General features: G+C 48.7%; 1 protein-coding gene across 8 annotated transcripts in view; it reads right to left on the reverse strand.

Moving 5' to 3' along the window:
• Positions 1–20,420, reverse strand: part of Trak1 (trafficking kinesin protein 1) — a 163,999-nt gene that overhangs the window by 37,528 nt on the left and 106,051 nt on the right. For all 8 annotated transcript variants that reach the window (XM_028767303.1, XM_028767304.1, XM_028767306.1 and 5 more), the window contains one exon: positions 5,378–5,454. In XM_028767303.1, the coding sequence (XP_028623136.1) occupies positions 5,378–5,428 (51 nt within the window). In that variant the 5' untranslated portion in view covers positions 5,429–5,454. The remainder of the gene's footprint in view (positions 1–5,377; positions 5,455–20,420) is intronic.

Genomic DNA, 20,420 nt, shown 5'->3' on the forward strand with positions numbered 1-20,420 from the left:
AGCACTGTAGGCAGTGAGGCAAGGAGCACTGCAGGCAGTGAGACAGAGCACTACAGTAAGGCAAGGAGCACTGCAGGCAGTGAGGCAAGGAGCACTGCAGGCAGTGAGACAGAGCACTGCAGGCAGTAAGACAAGGAGCACTGTAGGCAGTGAGGCAAGGAGCACTGCAGGCAGTGAAGCAAGGAGCACTACAGGCAGTGAGACAGAGAGCACTACAATCAGTAAGGCAAGGAGCACTGCAGGCAGTGAGGCAAGGAGCACTGCAGGCAGTGAGGCAAGGAGCACTGCGAAGTAAGCTGCAGCTGGAGGACATGAAGGACAAGGCTTCCCAAGTGGCAGGGAGGATTGGCCCCACAGAGGGACAAGGACAGAGAACAGAATGGGAACACAGGAGGTCAGGAAGCCCTTTGCCCCACTGACCACACCTCACAGCTGCAGGGCCTCTGGCCTCTTGCTCTCCGCCCGCCCGGCAGCCTACACTGGAAATCTAATCTTTATATTAATTACCTAGGGCACGTCTTCAGGATGAAAAACAGGAAGGGATGGAAAACTGCTTATGAATAACAGAAAAACCGGAAGCTCCTGGACTGCCTCGAGTCTATCTTGTCTAGCTTGTTTCTGGCTTTTGGGATGTCTGATGTTGTTTTCAGAGGGGGTCTAGGTGTTCAACTGAGGCTCACCTTCAATTCCTGATCCTCCAGCCTCAGTCCCCTGCACTGCCACACCTTGCTCTGCCCAGGTTTATCAGGGCAACAAGATTCTTAGTTTCTCTTGAGAATCACAGATATAGGGCAAGGTGTATGTGTGGGTGTGCCTCTGTGTGCGTGTGTGTATGTGCGTGCGTGTGTGCCTGCATGTATGTCTGTGGGTCTCTCTCTCTCTCTCTCTCTCTCTCTCTCTCTCTGTGTGTGTGTGTGTGTGTGTTTGTGTCTGTGTGCATGTGTCTGTATGCATGTGTGTGTGCATGTGTGAGTGTGTATTTGTAGGCCTGTGTGTGTGTACATGAATGAGTGTGTATCTGTGGGTCTCTGTGTGTGTGCGCGTGTGTGTGTGTGTGTGTGTTTAGGGTGTGAGGAGTCACCTCCCATTTCTTGTTGCCAGTCAACATAAATCGAACATTTAGTTCTAAAATCAAGAAAACAGCCAGGAAATGAGTTTGGCTTTAACCTTAGTGGCTATAAATAACTAACTCAGGCCCGGGAGCCAGCCAGTCAAAATCTGATTCTTTACTCTCTGAGAAATGAATCAAGGTGGCTTGAAAGCCTACAAGCTGATGTTGGCCCTTGTCACCAACACACACTGTGCTGGCTGGCACTCTCCAGGGAGATGGTTAGCCTACCTCCCCCACTCAGCCCATTCACCAGCTTTAGGATAAAAGCTGTAACTAACTACGGGTCAGCAGAAAGCTGTAACTGGGGCAGAAGAGACAGATTCTAGGTACATTCTCAGTGCAGTCAGGACAAGCCTGAGGATCTCCTTCCCAGTAAAGACCCAACACACACACACACCCCAAGCAGGAATGGTATGAGGTGACTGTCACGTGACTGGCTGTAGCAGTCAGACTAAGAGTCATCCAGTTCCAGAGAAAGGCAGGGAGTTCCCTGTGATAATCTTATCGGGGCCAAGGACAAAGGGGACAGCTGCTATTTATAAAACATGGAGGTACAGGCCTGATTGCCTATCAAAAATAAATCAGGAAAGCAGTAACTACAAAGAGGCAAGGGGAGAAACTGCTCTGTGGAGATGTGACGTTCCTTTTGTAAAGCTTGTATTTCATACGCTCATGCTTAGTCAGAAAATTAACCAAGGAAAAGTGAATTCTTCAAAACAAAAATTTCGAGACAAGTCTCATGTAGCCCAGGCTAATCCCAAGCTCACTAGATAGCTGGGGATGGCCTTCAGCTCTCTGTCCTCCTCTACCTGGACCTTCCAAGTGCTAAGACTACAGGTGAGCATGATCAAGACTGGTCAAAACACAGAGTTCCTCAAACAGGAACTCTGTATAAAGGGATGGAGATCAAGGCCCTCTGAAAGGGGTCTTTGGATGTTAAGGCAGACAGTAAGGTGGTACCCCATGGAACAACACCCACAATGAGGCCTCATGTACCACAGCCAGGAGCTGCAGGCTGTGGACGCTCAGAGCCGCAGGGGTGCAGGGCCTGAGTGTGGAAATGTCTTGACAACCAAGAAGCCATATTTCCAGAGACTCAAGAGTGTCAAATGCAACAGGCAAAGCTCTGAGTCCCATCAGGAAGTGGTTATGAGCCAGAGCCATTGTGGTTGTGGTTGTGATCCTGGTGTCTGTCCTTCAGATTTAGGTCCCTCTACTCTGAAAATATCTACCGTCAAGGGCATCTGTAGAATTAATGTAAGACAGATGGACAACTGTTGAGGTCGGGTCTGTTGCTGTGTACTGTAATGCTAAATTCTGTATCCCAAGGTCCTCAAGACGGGTGAACGTTCTCATATGCCAGCTTTTGTTGTGCAAGCCCTGCTCCTTAATTTAAAACTATTGGTTGAATAAAGATACCTACAGTCTGTAGCTGGGCAGAAGAGAGGTAGGCAGGGCTCTGGTTCTTAGGCTTGGGGTCTGAGGCAAAAACCAAGGAGAGGAGGAGGAGGCAGAAGGAGAAGTCACTCTGGGGTAGGTGGATCATCAGTACATGGCCATGAGGGTCGGCCTGTTGGAGAAAGAGTGGCCCAGGCGGAACACAGCAAGTGATGGCTTGGAATTATTGACAGGAAAGCAGACAAAATAGCTTAGAGGGTTGATATCTGCCCATCTCTAGTGCTTGAAGTCCTATTATAAATATAGAGGTTCTGTGTCTTTTATTTGGGGACTCAACGATCTAAGGAGGAGTAGAAACCCCCAATTAATATCGACTGCGACAGACAACACTTGGCTGCTTGCCAGATCTCACTCCTACAGGTGCAACAAGAGACAGATGTCCCACACAACGATGAGATCCCATGGCAGGGGCTCAGACACAAGACTGACCAACACAGAGGCTCCTGTGTTGCTGTCTCAGCAGGGACGCAGCTACTGGAGCCAGGTTCCAGAGCAGCCTCACAGGTCCCAGCAGCGTGAGAGTGCGGCAGGTCAGTGCGGACGTGAACTGTGGGCCGCTCTGAATGCCACCTCTGCAGGTCAGGAAGAGGGTAAGGCAACCATGGACAGCATGGGATGAGAGCAGAGGCCGGGTACAGCAGAGAAGGGGCAAGCCTCACCACCAAAGCTCAGGAGCCCAGAAACACACACACACACACACACACACACACTCACCCCATACACAAAGGCTTGGAGAAATGATTCTAAGAAATGGTCCCCCAGATGGGGGAGAAATCCCCCACAGGGACTGGTCAGCAGGTACATTTCCAAATCCAATGTGCAGCCGAGTGAACCTGCCACCATCCACACCAGCCTCAAGACGGTGGCAACTTGGTGTCACCAGAAGGCAGGAGGCCAGCATCTTCAGTGGACCATTGTTGAGTCCCAACTCCTGGTATCACCTATGTGGAGCTGAGGGGTTCTTGTCTCCTCCTTCAGAATAGAACAGATGTGTTCCAGGGTGAGTGGAAACGTCTCATACACCGAAGGAAGAAACAATGCAAGAGAGAGGAAGACTTGAGGGGCAGAGGGCTGGGGGCTGCAGGAGCCCGGAATCCCACCACGCTGTCAGGGCCTGCCTGTGCTGCCGTCTCACCCACCACTGTGCCTTCAGTGTCTCCCCCAAGATCTCACCTTCTTCTAGGGGAGCAGCTAATAGGAAGTCACTGGACGGAGTCATCCTAGATTCTAGAATCAAGGCCCAAAGCTACCTGTACACACCACACACACACACACACACACACACACACCTTACACCCTCCCCTTCATCCCATGCCCTACACCCACACCCTATCCTCTCCCCCCCACCCCAGCTGGCTGTAAGGTTTTGGAAGGCTGTGCCATGAGGAGGAGGCGGGGCCTGGCAGCAGGCAGTAGGTCACCAGGCACCAGCTTTTGAAGGCTATAACGTGGCACTGGGTTCCAGGCCCCTTCTATTTCCTTGCAACCCCATGAACTGAGAAACCACCACCTCATTGTCTCACTTCCACAAGGGAAGCCTCCCAACCACCCCTTCCCCTAATATAATGTGCTGAAATGCTCGAAACCTGAGCCCAAAATAGCACTCTCTCCCTGACCCCCAAAGCTGTTTCTATCAGGTTTGGTCACGGGGATAAAAAAATTAAAAATTACCAATACTTCTCCCAGGGCCTGCCCCACCCTGGCCGGCAGGTACACAGGGCATACCATGTGTTCTCAGGGGACTTCACAGTCCTCCTACTTCCAAATGAAACCAAAGACCAGCTGAGAACGTCAGTCTCTCCAGGGTATGCTGCCCGTCCCGTCTGACTGACTTTTTATATTTCTATGTTGATGCTGTGCTCCGCTCCACCAGCCAGATGAAACAAAGTTTCTGGACTATGTTCAGAAACCACAAGCAAGAACATATTCTTCTCCAGCCGACAGCTTAGGTCTCTCTGATCAGAAACTGGGTATCCCAATAAGTACTTAAATGACACTGTATTTTTGTGCCATCAATTCAGAATATCAAAAACAAACATGTGTATCTGGCCTGCAGCCTGCCAACTGTATACATCCCACAAGTATATCTGATCTGCAGCCTGCCAACTGCATATACCCCACAGGTATATCTGATCTGCAGCCTGCCAACTGTATACACCCCACAGGTATATCTAGCCTGCAACCTGCCGACTATATACATCCTACCAACTGTATACACCCCACAAGTGTATCTAGCCTGCAGCCTGCCAACTGTATAATCCCAGGATAGCTATGAATGTGGGCTAACACATGTGTAAATGGCCATATGATACTGTGATGTCACAAGTTGGACAACCCCAGACTCAAATCTCAGCTGGGCATGACGGTGTGTGTCAGTAAGCCTAGCCCTTGGGAGGCAGAAGTCAAAGCATCGGGACTATGAGACCAGTGTCAGCCACACAGCTGAGGGCAGCCTTTATAAGACTTTGGTTTCAAACAGTAACAACAAATCTAATACCTGTACACAAAATCAGCAACTGCAAAGGCCTAGGGATACAGCTATTAGGTGTGACAGTGTATCTTTAATTCCAGGCCTTGGGAGGCAGAGGCAGGCAGATCTCTATGAATTCTAGCTCAGCCTGGCCTACATAGCAAGTTCCAGACCAGCCAGGGCTACATAGTAAGATCCTGTCTCAAAATAAACAAGAAGTAAAATGAGACCATTAAATTGTATACTACAAGGCCCCAATGTGAGGTTCCTTCCCGAAACAGACAAGGCACCCACGCTAACCCGCTATAAACGACCCTCACCTTCCCCCAGATACTCACCTCCTCAAGAAGCCTCGTGACAGCATCGATGTCATTGTACGTCTTAGTCATCTGGCCAACTCTTTCGGCACATAGAACTGCAAGAGACAGAAAAGGCAGTGAGATCGCGAACGGCAGAGAGCTGGCTATGGGTGGGCATCGAACTCAGCTCCTAAGACTGTGACATCAGGGATCCGACCCACACCATCCTCACCAACACCAGGCTCTGCCTTCACTGACCACATACACATGACCACAGTAGGAGCTTTCAGAAAACAGCTGTCTGTATAATTATTAAACAACAGTCTAAAACCCACAAGTTCATAGTGACACACACTCCTTCATGACTGGCCTAGATTCTAAAGCTATGTCGTTTCTGTATCAGCAGCATTAAGGTGCTGAAAATCCACTTTGAAAATCCACTCCACAATCATTACCACCATGGCTAGTGCACACGAATGCACACATGCACACACATGCACACACATGCACACTGAGCACAATCCCACTGCATCATGAGAGGCTGCTTATAAACCACTTCAGGTCTGCGCCTTCTCATTCCCTTCTACTGACAGAGGAAGGCTTTAGTCTGCTCCTGCCTCCAGGACAGTGTGTCCCAACCTTCCTAATGCTGTGTGCGACCCTTTAATACAGTTTTCATGCTGTGGTGACCCCCAGCTGTAAAATTGCTTGCCACTTCGTAACTGTTACTTTGCCACTGTTATGAATCAAAATGTACATATCTGTGTTTTCTGATGGTCTCAGATGACCTCTATGAAAGGGTCGGTCAAGTCCAAAAGGGGTCATGACCTACTGGTTGAGAACCATTGCTCTAAAGGTTTTGTTTTGTTTATTTCAAATCAATGGCAAGGCATTAATTGGTAGTGCAGTTCACACAAAGACTGTCCTGTGGTTTTTCCTCTGTGGAGGAGAGTGATCATATTTGGGTTTAGAGCCAATGAGAAATTAATTTTGAAACCTCCAGTTGGTAGAGTATCAAATGAAAGGACCCATGTTCCACCCCAGAATCCATGTCAAAAAGCATGCAGGCATGGCGGGCTGAGTTTGTAACCCCTGTGCTGAAGGCATAGTAACTGAGGAATGACACTAGAAGTTGACCCTTGACCTCCATGAGCATCCCCTACACACACTCGCTTGCACACACACACATACACTCTCTCACACACACATGTGCACACACATGCACATATGCGCTCGAACACACCACACACACACTCACACATACCACACACATGCACGCAAACACGTTCACACACGCACGCTCACACACTCACACACACCACACACACGCACATGCACACACACACTTGAACACATGTGCGCACACACACATATGCTCATACACACACTCTCACTCACACACATATCACACACACACACGCGCACACACACACACTCATGCATGCACACACACATGCTCACACATGCACATGCACACAGGTGCTTGCACACACACACACACACACACAACTTCACAGTGATGTTGTGTAACACACCCTGGAGAATAATTCTATTAACAGTGCAAGCTTATATAATGAGCCACATCCGACAACAGACAATGAAAGGCACCTGGGACACAAAGTCTCTCACCAAGTCACACCCGGAGCCTTGCTAGAGAGCTGTCGCTGGAATTCGGCAGCCTGTAAATATTTTAGTATGCAAGCCGAGCTGATCTAGAGATGCACTCTGAGAAACCTGATCTTCTGGAATGATTTCCTAGCTCAGGCAGAGCCTGAAATCTGGCTTTCAATCGGAAGCACTGGAAACCTGGAAGCAAGCGCCTGTCCTCCACCTCCGCCCCTTCCAGAGCTGCCATTTTCCCCGCAGGCCCCTCTCCCTTCTAGCAGCAGAGGCCACCTTGTTCTTTAACCTTCCTCCTTGCCTTCCAGTGAGGGAATGGCAGGAAGAAGTATAAGGTGTGGTCTCATTTGCTGTCCACAGGATCCAGCTCACTCTGCACAGTTCAATGGCTCAAGGTCACAGGTTGTCTCTGTGAAGGCTGCTGTGCTACTATGAGCATTTGTGTTTCTCCTGAGCAGCTGTGAGGTTCCACACGGAGGAAAGGTTCCAGGCTCTTACTACAGTCCTGCACTCATCAGTGGTGACATATTTTAAAAACTCCGTGGGATAGGGCGCAGTCAGTTGGCAGAGCCTGTCCAGCATGACCGAAGCCCTGGTTCCTTCCCAGTAGCATATGAACCAGGAATGGTAGTACACTCTTGCAATCCCAGAGGGAGGGAGGCAGAGACAAGAAAAACTGAAACCCAAAAGCCAAGCCTAGATCTCTGCAGTGTTCCTGTAACCACAGACAGATGGCGAGGCGAGGTCTTAATAATATAGAAGACGGATCCCTCTGTGCACCTGACTTAAATCCCGAAATGGTTTTAATCTATAGAAATGTCGCATGTCAGACCAAGTCCCTGAATGGCTTTGATCTATAGAAATGTCGCATGTCAAACCTGAGTCTCGAAATGGCTTTATTCTATAGAGATGTCACATGTCAAAACTGAATGCTGGCTCAGCTTTCTCTGGTTTCATTTATACTCATCTGTGTTTACTCCTCTGTGTGTATACTCATTTGCATACACATGTGTCTATGCAAAGCACTCTACTGACTCTCCCCTATGCAGGTTCATGCATCTATATACGGGGTCCCTATGAGAGGTCCCTAAGAAGCTAGTGCAGTAAGCTTTAGAATACTGACAGTAGAGCCTGCAGTCTTTCCAGTATTTTCTCAAGCCCACATGGTCACCAGGCACAGACTGTAAAGAGGCTGGGCATGCTCCCTTCATGTTCACAAGATGGACAGCCTCAGTAGGGGCTCTAAGGATATTCCACAAGACTCAGGACAATTGTCTGAACCCAACTACCCAGATTAAAAAAAACACTGCTTGCTCTAAGCAAGGATTATATGAAGTATTTCAGTATGCATGCTTTTAAGTATATATACTATAACAATTTAAGGGGAGATATATCTGTGTATATATACATACACACACATACACATACACACATACATACATACACACATACACACACATACATACATACATACACACACATACACACACATACACATACATACATACATACATACACACACATATATACACTAATAGTACACATAAAGAAAAAATACAAAGCAACCACAAAAATATGAACATTTGGCTAGGATCACAGATTTTAACTCTGTGCTTTAAAAATGATCCTAAAAATAAATACAGCAACACTACACTAGCCAGGGAAATTATTTAAATATTTTTCAGGAAATATACAGTTGACTGATATAAGGTCACGGGATCTCTCTGAGCTGACCTTTAAGTAACAGCAGAAGCCTTCTCCTAGTTAACAGATGACAGAGGCGCATCTTATGGGGCACAAGAAGATGCTGACCTCATCTGAGCATCATGTAGCGACTGATCCAGACTGCTCTGAAGCCCTCTACTGAGCATGCTCACTGGGGTCCGTTACTGACCACACAGCTCATGCGATCCCCAGAGCACTTCAGAGTGGTGGTTACTCACACCTTTTCACAAATCAGAAAATCAGACCCAGATGGGGAGCAGCAGAACTCAAGGTCAGACAGACTCAGCAGGGCAGCAGCTAACTTCTGTCTGGAAAGCCTCTAACCCTTTCTCATGACTCTTCCCAGCAAACCTGCAGGGTGGCACTTCACATGGAGAATGGGACCTGACACGGAGGGCCCCGAGGGGTCTGATGCATAGCCTGGAGAATGACCCACAATAGTCATAATTTGGTTTTCCATGGGTGAGTTTATGAAGTATACATCGAGCTGAAGTAAGCACAGACATCAGAGATGGCATCATCAAACTGGACCCTTACATCAACCAGTAGAAAACACCTGGAGAAGCTGAGGTACAGCTGGAGCTCCTGACTGAGCTTTTCTCCACAGACGATCTTCCCTGAGCTTTGGCCTCTCCATTTCCACTTGTAGGAATTTTTATATCACGGGCCTAAGGACAGCAACATCTATTGGAAATGGCTTACCTTCTAGCTGTCTGCAACGATACAATGCATTAGCTCTTGGGTCACTTAGTTTTCCTCTTCCCTCCCTGGCAGAGAGCTGGGGCTCAACTCATCCCTAGACAAGGGGCGTTGGAGGACACTTGGTACAAACATACTTAGGTCTGAAGTGGGGTGGGCAGCCTGGCTTCCAGAGCCTGCTTCACTGTGAGCTCCACCAGCACAGGGAAATTTTCCCCACATAGTGCGCGTCACAGGTCAAAGAGACTGAGGCTGCACTGTCGGAGCTGACCCTCGCCAGTCGGGCTCCTGAACTCAAACAGGGCAGGGCACTATAAAGGGCAGAGCAAGGCCAGGTGGGCACTAACCAGTGACGTTCAGAACCTGAAGACAGAGAAGAGAGAGGGCTCCTTGATCTTGGAGAGGTTATCACAGAAGGTGGGGGTGGGAACCCAGGCACCCACCGGGCAGGTTCCTTAACTGCTGGGTCTTAGGTTCCCTCTTCCAAAGGATGAGGGGGTGGAGCCAGACTGAGGAGAATGAGAAAGGAACAAACCTGTCTTGAAACTACAAGGTGAGTAAACAAGACTCTGTTTTTCATGTTTAGCTTTCTACCACAGAGCTAGGCTATGTTCTCTCTCCACAGGGACCCAGGCCATGCTATCAAATACACCCCAAAATGTGTCCAGAGAGAAAGTAAAGGGGCAGCCACAAATCTCTATAATAACTAATACAAAAAAACTATAGTCCATAGGCTAACGAAAACATTAAATTCATCCTGCCTCAGACAGCAGGTCCACAGGGCACACCTTCTGCACCACTCCTGACTCTTAAGAGATGCTGTCATCCCTGTAGCATCGTCATGCACCCCTTGGGGTGCACAGGAAATAGGTCAATGCAGAAGACACTTCAGAGATAAACAGCTTGAAGGGTCCAAAGATGCAAAGCCCTTCAAAGAGCTGGAATTTTTAGTTCAGCACAGAAGCATGTACCAGTGATACCAGTGATAACCAGTACAGGTTAGCCAGGCCTATGTAGTGAGAGACACTGTCCCCAAAATCTAAGGATCTGGACTTTTCTCATAGGCTTATAGAAAACCACTAGAGGGTTTTCACAGGATAGCATCACTGTGTAGTTTGTGTCTCACAAAACATTTTGGCCCAGTGTGGAATGACTGAGTTTGAGGCACACAGCAAGCCCAGCGATGTGTGTTAATGAAGCCACTAGATTCTTCCAGAGGGCTCCTTCCTGGGTGACGGTAAATGAAGTTCTCCACAGGGACACTCTGAGGTAAGACTTAGTAGGAGGTAGAACAAAGTGTAGGCTCCTCCTCCCGGCTGGGACACAGCCAACAAGAGCAGTCACCACCCCACATACCCCCACCCCACACCAGATCAGTAGCAAGATAGGCTGCCAATGAAACCATGGCTTTGGAACAGTCACAGCACTGTAGAGTGAGTGCTGAACACTACTATCAGAGTGGCAGGAGGCTTGGTGAGCTCCCTCCTGGGAGCTGGCTGGGCTGTACTACAGTTTGGGAGATTCCACTTTGAAAGGCTGGAAGGGACCAAAGCTTTCTTCTTGGGAATTAACCCTGGGCTGGCTGACCAGAGAAAGTGACACTTGGCACTAGGCTGAGGTTCTGAGGGGTGCTTGGATCCAAGAATCAATGTGTGATATTTATGCAAATTAAACCACAGCCCAAATAATTTTGAGACTACATACTGACAGATCCTAGCACCCCACCAAACCCCTAGCACCTGTGTGGGCAGGACTTGATGCCAATCAGGAGTGAGCTTGGCTTAGGGCCCAGACAGAAACTCTACTAGGGAAGGAAGCAATGGTGGTTGGGGTCACAGGACCAGGCTGGCAGGAGCAGGAGGAGTGAGGAGGGGTACAGACTAGATGCTGAGTAACAAAGGCTAGAGCAGACAGCAGAAAGTCAGTCAGGGTGCTGGGCCGAAAGGGCAGAGAGCAAGAGCAGAGAACGGTGCACTGAGGGTGGGGCAGGCGGTGAGGAACGCCACAGCTCCATGGCTGCCACTTGCATGGCTGCCACCTGCTCTTCCTGCGGGACCCTGTGTCACCCTGTCACATAACAGGCTTGTGAGCTCCTTGACACTGTGGCCTGATCGGCTGTCTTAAGAGTCGGGAGGTTACACTCTCTATCCATTTTGGTGGAATAAATACACAGCTGCTCTGAAGACACCCCTCCCTTCAATGTCAGCATCTTGTGTCTTCATGGGTTTTTGGCATGAATACGTAAATGAGTATTTTATAATTAACATATAAATATATGTACATATATATGTGTGCACTTGTAGGCGTGTGTGTATATAAACAAAGACATTCCTAGCCCTCAAGAAAACGCCATTTCCTCGTAACTCAAAGGCTACACAGACTACATCCATGGATGAGGGCATCCAAGACTGCCTATCAGGTCTGCAGGTATGGCTGCCTGGACTGCCCATCAGGTTTGCATGTTCGGCTACCTGGACTGCCCATCGGGTCTGCAGGTATGGCTGCCCGGACTGCCCATCAGGTCTGCAGGTTCAGCTACCTGGACTGCCCATCAGGTCTGCAGGTTCGGCTACCTGGACTGCCCATTGGGTCTGCAGGTACGGCTGCCTGGGCTCTGCCTTATGCTTAAGTCATTTAGTTAGAGCAGGTTTCTAACAAGGTTTGCTTCAAAAGCCAGGCTCTGAAGTCAGGCCTGTGGTGGCAGTGCACATTTTTAGTCCCAGCACTCAGGAGGCAGAGGCTGACAGATCTCTGAGTTTGAGGCCAGCCTGGTTTATGAAGGGAATTCCAGACAACCAGGGCTATACAGAGAAACCCTGTCTTGAAAAACCAATAAAGAATAAAACGGTTTTAACTGCCCCCCGAGGAACTTTTCCTCTTGTCATTTGTACCTTATCATCTACTTCATACAAAAATGAGTTTTATCTTTTATAACTTGTATTATAAAGAAAAAAAAAAGTCAGGCCAGCCAGCAAAGATGGGTTCACTGGGTAAGGACACTGGGTGCCAAACCCAACAACTTGAGTTCAATTCCCATGACACACGTTACTGGAAGGAGAGAATTGATTCCAGGAAGGTCCCTGACCTGCACATTCATGCCAAGGCACACACACAAATATATTACTGTAAGAAAATAGTTGTAAATATGCTGAATAAGCAGACATGTACCCTGGTAACACCAACATGCCCCGTGGAGGCAGCAGCAGGTGTCAGAATAAGAAACATTGCTCTGGTGTGGCCCTTGATACACAGGAAGGAAGCATAATAAATCTTACAGTCTGCCCTGTTCACAAGAGCAGTGGGTGGAGGCCCAGGACCTGGGAGCCACAGCCTAAAGGCTCCCTATCAAACCCTGGTTGAGTCACTGCACAGACCAGGTTTCCAGGCCTCACAGAAAAAGCGTCTCGTAAAGCTAGTCTGCATGCCTTTGATTTAACACGTTCATGTTCTGCTTTCAAACGAACCCAGCTCGGCCACTTCCTGCAACAAGCAGCCTCCAGACATGGGGCAGCCGGGACCATCCTCCTCGGGAGCAGGCAGCTGTCCACCTCCTGGCTAGGTGCTCATGACTACTCTCCACCAGGCTCACACATGCCCAGTGATGGCACTCTCGGTGTCTGCCCTGGCCTCCGCACCTGCTACTTCCTCTGGGAAGACTGTCTTTCTCTCACATCTCCATCTGGGAATTTCCTGCTCTTTCCACAGCCCAGCAAGAAGGAAGTCCCTCTGGGCACCTAACACCCTAGCCACATCTCTCCTCTTGTGCCCACATTTGTGAAATGGACCAAGATGATTTGGCAGAGAACCAATGGCAACATATCGTTACATGGCTATTGTGAATGGTGAGCAGAAGCAACCCCACAGAGACATAGGGCAGGGTAAGCAGAACGTGTTGCCAGGGAAACCAAGGCTCTAAGAAGGGTAGGCAGATTACCTAAGGCCATAGAGCCTTTTGAGCATCCTAAGTATCTACCGGTGGGAAACAGAGACCTGCCTCTGCCTCAGCTTGAGCATGAATGTTCATGGCAGTCACTACAGGCAAAAAGTAGAAACAATACACATTAACTGTTGAATGAATAGAGTGTGGTGTGTCCATACCGTGGGATACTGCTTGGACAGCAAAGGGAATATGGAGTGACTACATACAACAACACAAACAAACCTCAGAATCCTCATCCTTGAAAAAAGACACAAAATGTGGTTTTACTCTAGGATTCTATTCATATAGAAAGTGCATTAGCGTTTGCTTAGGACGGAGGCCAAGTGTAAACACGTGTGAGGTTCTTACTAGGGAGAATAGGATGCCGAATCTAAGTGTGAATTACAGGAAGGGTTGCACAATTCGGGGCACTTATACAAATTGTGAAACCTCCCGGTAACAATGGATGAATTTTATAGAATGTAAATTACATCCTGGTATTTTCAGGAACCAAATACATACAAATGAGGGTCACTAAACCACACCATATCCCTACCACTTCCCTATAGCAATGGAGTAATGTAAAAACATTCTTTTGCTCCCTCAGCCCTGACTAACCCTTGTCTGGGCTACAATGGTGTTGCTAGGCAGGGAACCATCCTGAACAAAGGCAAAGGAACCAGCAGGCAGTCATGCACTACACTACACACAGGTAATACCCAGAAGAAAACTGAGGAGATCTTTTTGCTTTTAAAGAACAGTCCATTACTACCCATGTGCTCAGGAGATGGGTGAACACATGTCAAAATGCAAATGAGTCCCCTCATCTGGCCCTGAAGCTTCCTGCAAACAAGCTGACAAGAAATGAAGAGGGGAAGGTGGCAGGGAAGGGTGTAGTCTCAAAACCTTAGCAAGCAGGAGGTGGACACTCCTCCCATACCACAGGAGCTTCTGGCCTGCTGGCTTCCAGACAAAGGCACACTGTGTCCCAGAAATAGCAGCATGGGCAGAGGCTAACCTAGAGCCAGGCTTACCACAACAGCAATCCAGGAAGCCCTGACCATGTCTGTGCGGTGACCGAGTAGAGAGAAGATGGCAAGAGCAGTTCACAAGTGTCATCGGTTCTGAAGCTGTGTGACTACTTCATTGACTCACTTCCCCTCATCCTGGTAGACCGAGAGGCTAAGGGTACCAAGCAAGTCACTAAAGTCAGAGGAGAGGGAATGCTGGGGACCTGACTCAATGAGCCAAGGGCTTGACAGGCAAGCATGAGGACCTGAGTCTGGTCCCTCAGAAACCAGGTGAAAAGCTGGCCAATCCTCGTGCTGGGTGGGGTTGGGGACAGGGTCTGAGTGTTGGGGGACAGAGACAGTCCAGGCAAATCGGTGAGCTCCAGGTTCACGGAGAGACCCTATCTCAAAAAAATAAGTGAAAATTGATTGATAAAGACAGTTGATGTCAATTTCTGGCTTCTACATATATATGCATGTGCACTTGTGTAAGTGCGAATGAGGGACACACACACACACACAAGGCAGAGAAGAAAAATAGGAGCTGACCATCACTGAGATTAACAACACGTTACCTAGGCATTTTATAAACACTATTCCACTTATAGTCAGAACAAGCCTGCAATGCAAACAGGAGTCCCATATAACAAACCAAACAGAGAGTGAGGCCAAGTTTCTAGCTCAAGGACAGGTGAGTCGTAACTGTGGACTTAACTCTGTAATCACAGACCTCACCCCAGACTGGAACTCTAGGTGTTGACCTATGGTGGCCACTTATCCCCAAGGTTTTTACTCAGGAGATAATTAAATTGCTCGTTCCTGGGAATGTACCACAGTCCTGGCACTTAGCCAAGTGTATATGCATACCTTCTCCTTCGTAGCTGATATCTATCCTGTGAGAAGAGCCCACCCCAGTGTCTTTAGAGCTATGATAGGATAGTGGGAACTGACCTGTTTTCCCCACCAACAGCCAGACCACTATCTTTTGAGCAAATAGACGAACCGTTCTCTCAAAGAATTCTTGACCTAGCTGAAAAGGTTAAGACACACATACATTAGCACAACACAGGACAGCTACCAGGCAGGCAGACAGTGCCAGGCAAAGATGCTACAGTGTTCTGAGGGCCTGAGCCACCCCACCCACCTTGCAGACCAGGAGTTGCTTTGAACTGGAAGAAAATACTCAGTTTATACTAGGCTTCCCCTAGGGGGTCATCTGGAGACCCTGACTAGCCAGCAGATACCGCCCTGGTTGCTGACTTGGGAGCTAGCTCAAGGTTCTCCACTGGGCTCTGGGTTTCCAGGAGTAGCTGTCATGTCTTCCCATTTTAACTTCTGACTAGTGCTCACAACAGAAAACTTTCTGTAAGCGGCTGACAACACCTGTTCTCTGATCCAGAGGAGCAACTCAGGATGCATATGCTGTTGCCTCAGGGACCCTGAACCTGTTAGAACCAGAGCTGCTAGTACCAGAGCCTGGACCTCAACAGCCCGATACACCAAGTTCAGCTACATGAGCAGCAAAGCGCAGAGCAAGGGGCCACAACCAACATGGCCACAGTGGGAAGAAGAAAGCTAACAGGGTCGAGTGACCTCTGAACCCATCTTCAGGGTCCTCCATCTTCACAGGTGGAGATTTAAACAGGGGAGAAGGTACAGTCTCACTACCATCACCGTCCCAAAGCCAGTCTCCCTGGTGGTCTGACATGGTACCAACCTCCTTCCTCTGACTGGCACTACACCTGCACCCTTTCCTTCTCCCCATGAGACTCTGAGGAAATCCTCACTTCTTGGGACTCATAGTGTATACCCATAAGAGGGGCCTTCAGTGTCTCTTTGGAATATCTTGCTATTCAGATGGTTGCGTTCATCATCTGGCCTCTCAGTTCACTCTGGCCTATTCTGTGTACTCTTTGCAAATCCTGGTTTCTGAGCAATTCTGGAAGATACCTGCCTAAACTTTCACAACTCATTTTGCAACCGGGGATAGGCCTGGAGAAGCGGCCAGGCGAGAAGAGAAGTAGGTGGCGTGGGTGCCAGGCTTCATCAATATTTCCGTGAGAAAGCACGAGGCCTGCCAAGCAGGACACCACAGCCTATTCCTCTCACTGTGCCTTCCTCATACCAGTGTGACTCTCAGGCACGGAGAGGCTGTGAACACTTCCTTCACACTGTTCGGCTCTGCTTGATGGCATCCTGAGAGAGGGTAGGGATGTGGGGTGGGGTGTCGGTAAGAGCAGAGATTGTTTGAGCAGGCCACACGGCACTAGTTATCACCTGTCACTGAGATAAAGTGAGCATAGGGTCTACATGGGCCTGGAACCCTGTGAGGAAGAGCCTGGGTGTATAGCTGAAGGACTCACAAGGCCCTGCTAGGTCAGCCTCATTGGCATCTGTGGTACAGCACCAGACAGACAGACTCCATCTTCAGGAGCTCAGCTGTGCCTGTTTCTAAGACATCACCACAGAGGAGCTTGCTGACCTGCCGATGCTCCCTTATAGAAGGAGGTGGAGTCAGGCCCAGGACCCTCATGTGACTGTCCAGTCCCTCTTTCTAACCAGCTATATGCAATTCTGTCCTAACTGCATGTAGCCTTAGGGTCTCAGGGAGGAGCTAGAGTATACTGACTGGGGAGGACACGGGAATGGTGCTCCTTCTGTGCAGCCATGGAGGGGAGCCACCATCCACGCTGGGTGCAGGCCTTCTACTGTGGTTGCTCTGGGGTCACTCATGCCTGTGGTCAATGTCCCTCATGCATGCTCCCAGCACACTAACCGGTGTCCCAGGGTGCACTCTGGGGGAATTGAACTTTGGTTTGTCACTGGGACCTAAGAAAGAAGGGGTAGACCTTGTATCATCCCCCTCAGGGTCCTTCAGCTGCAGGACCGTCACCCCAGGTTAGCAGTTGAGGAAGCCCCAGGACAGGGCTAAGCTGGTTGAGCCTCTGTGTTTCAACTGCAAAATGGAGATGTCTATCTCAACCTTGGATTTTTTTTTTCTTTAGCAAGATTCGGTGAATGTATCAGAGGCACTGAAACACCACACTGTACACCAAGCCTCTGTACTGAAGAATGAGCAACTGAGGTCAGAAAGTGTGCCTTGCACCCACAGGCCGCTCAGAGGGAGCCACGGACTAAGGCGAAGGTGTACAACATCCACCATGATGAGAGTAACCAGATCATTAGCTCCATGGTCTGGTCTCTGACTGGAAGTGCTTCCTTTAGGAGAGCTAGCACTGTAGCTAAGACCTCCGCAGCCACTTCCCCCGTCTCCACCAATCACTGAAGGCTTCCCTTGCCCTCTTAGACCTGTAGCCCGGAAACAAGGCAAGCAGTAGAGCTGTGACCTACCTGATCCTGCCCACTTGCCCTGGGTGATACCACAGCTTCCCAGCAAAACTGACCAGGAGGCCACACCTTGCCGATCTGAACCATAGAGTTCTGTTGGGCCAAAAGCAAGCCTCAAAGGTCTGTTTGTTGTATTTCAGTGGCAACTGAATGTCATGTGTCTTTTGAGGTTACTATCCTTGAAAACATACTGTCTGAACATTATCAACTGGACAGCCAGGAAGACCTTACTAGAGAAATGAGGAGATTGAAGAGACAGACAAGAAAAGGTGACCGTAATTGTCTGTGGTAAGACTGAAAGAGCAGCCCCCAGTCCAGCTCCCCAGCAGCCACACTAGTCTCAGGAGACTCGGGCAAGCACTGTGAGTAGAACACCCAGACTACTGAGCTTACTCCTATATTCTGCGCAGGAGTATGAGGTCTGAGGTATGTCCAAGAATGTTCATGCCTTAGAAGAGCCTGGAAGATGCTTGGAATTGGAGAGGCAGCTAGCCGGCAGCATGGGTGGGTGCAGAGAGCTGTCCTGCTTGGTGGGACTACTTAGGCACTCTGTGTCTTCCCTCCTATAAACCCCCAGATGCAAACTAGAGCATACTTAACCCCACAGGGTTCTTGTAAGGGCTTAAGATACAAATCCACATAGGGCTGGAAGGATGGTTCAATGGTTAGGAGTGCTTGCCAATCTTACAGAGGGCCTGAGTTCCCAGAACCCATACAAGTGGCTCACAGCTGTCTCTAACTCCAGCTCCAGCGATATAATATTCTTTTCTGACTTCTGTGGTCACTGTAATCACATGTGTACACACACACACACACACACACACACACACACCACACCCCAAAACCAAAATGAGAAAGAAACCCCAGAATAAAAAATAAAAAAAAAAAATTTAAGTTGGTTGTGGTGACACACACCTTTAATTCTACCACTCAAGAGGCAGAGGCAGATAGATCTCTGTGAGTTCAAGGACAGCCTGGTCTACATAGCAAGTTCCAGGACAGCTAGAGTTACACAGTGACATGCTGCCTCAAAAAACAGAAACAAATAATAAAGCTTTATTTAAAAAAAATCCACATAAAGTACTTCAAATGGTCCCTGGCACAGAACAAGTACCCCATGATCATCAGCAGTTATCAATATCAATGTAGGCATATAAAGAGAGATAGATTGTGTACGTGTATGTGTGTATGCATCTGTGTATGCATGTGTATTTATACATGTATGCATGTACATATGTGTGCATGTGTGTGTCTATGTGTGTGCACACGTACATGTGTGTATGTGCCTCCGTGTGTATGAATGTGTATGTGTATGAAGGGCATGTGTGTAAGGTGTTCCATGTACCTGCTCTCCACTCTGAGGGTATCTGGCACCACTCTAGAGTCCTGCATGTCCTTTGATTTAGAACCACAGGGATCATGGCTTAAAGAATCACCTTCTTGTGCTTGACAGGGATACTTTGAGGCATGCTCGATCTTTGGATCGTGTTGAAATGCAGATTCAGGCTCACTCACTCTTGGGCAAGGCCTGTGTTTCTGAATCAGGTCCTGGGCAACACTGGCATGGGCCACACCAGAGCACAGAATTTTAAAGGACAGGAAAGAGAGCCAGTGCTGTCTGGGCTGGACTTAGTTCCACAGCACAGACCATACCTTCTCCTGGTCTTTCTCCTGATCAGGACCCAGGGACCTGGCAACTGTTGACTCCATCAGAATCTAGACACCAGACTATCTTCCCCCACCCCACCCCACCCCACACTACCACCCATCAGCCTGGCATTCCTCCCCCAACACTATCCCTGTCAGTCAGTCTGCTGTGCCTTCCCTTCACTGTCCTGCAGTCTGGTGAGACAGCAGACAAGTTCCTGGCCTCATTGGAGTCCTCAGTTCTCTGGCTACCCCACTATCCTTCTCTGCAACCAAGAGCTCGAAGCTCTCCAGGGGTGATGTGGCGACAGCACCTTCAGGACACTAACTTCAAAAAAGGAAACCTTGAGCTCCTGGGGTGGTTTTGGTTCTTCTGGAAAGTCAGCCTGAGCCATGAGAACAGAGCCTTCTTGAGGCATTTGACAGCTCTCACTCACCAGGTACACGGTACCACTGTAGCCACTTAACTACCTATTTCACTTCCAAAATCATTTCTCTCGGGCTTGCAGATGAAGCCCAGAAGCCTGGCTAGAGTTAACTTGTATCAATATTTGGGCATACTGCATGGAACCTGTCTTCCCCAGCCAAGAATGCTCAGACACAACCTTCCTAGTCTCTGGTGGTTACTATGTTACCCTGAGATATCTCTGAAGTACTTCAAAGTTAAAAAAAAAAAAAGTCCCATCTGGGTGGGACAGCACAGTCCTGTAATCTCAGGACTGAGGAGGCTGAAGCAAGATGATGAACAATCCTAGGATAGCTTGGGCTACACAGACAAGACCCTGTCTCCCAAAAAGAAAACAAAATCCACATCTGAAATGAGTGATTAAAATTTGATTCACTCTGCTTGGTAGAAAATGTGTAGCCATCAACTTACTAAAGACCATTTAGTTACTAAACGACTGTAACTCTTTAAGGTAGTGCTGGGATATTACAAAGGCAAACAGGGATCCAGACCCCGTGAACTGGAGGGATTTCCAAACCAAAAGCCTACATGAGCCACAGAGGCAGGATACAGAACCACACACACAGTGCTTAATGCTGCTTATGCGATCAAAAGGGCGGGAGCAGGCAGATCCTAGTAAGCAAAAGTCAGAGCTGTGGTTCCTGGGGA

Source organism: Grammomys surdaster, unplaced genomic scaffold (genome assembly GCF_004785775.1).
Source record: "Grammomys surdaster isolate TR1022 unplaced genomic scaffold, NIH_TR_1.0 172, whole genome shotgun sequence".
Taxonomy (NCBI): Eukaryota; Metazoa; Chordata; class Mammalia; order Rodentia; family Muridae; genus Grammomys; species Grammomys surdaster.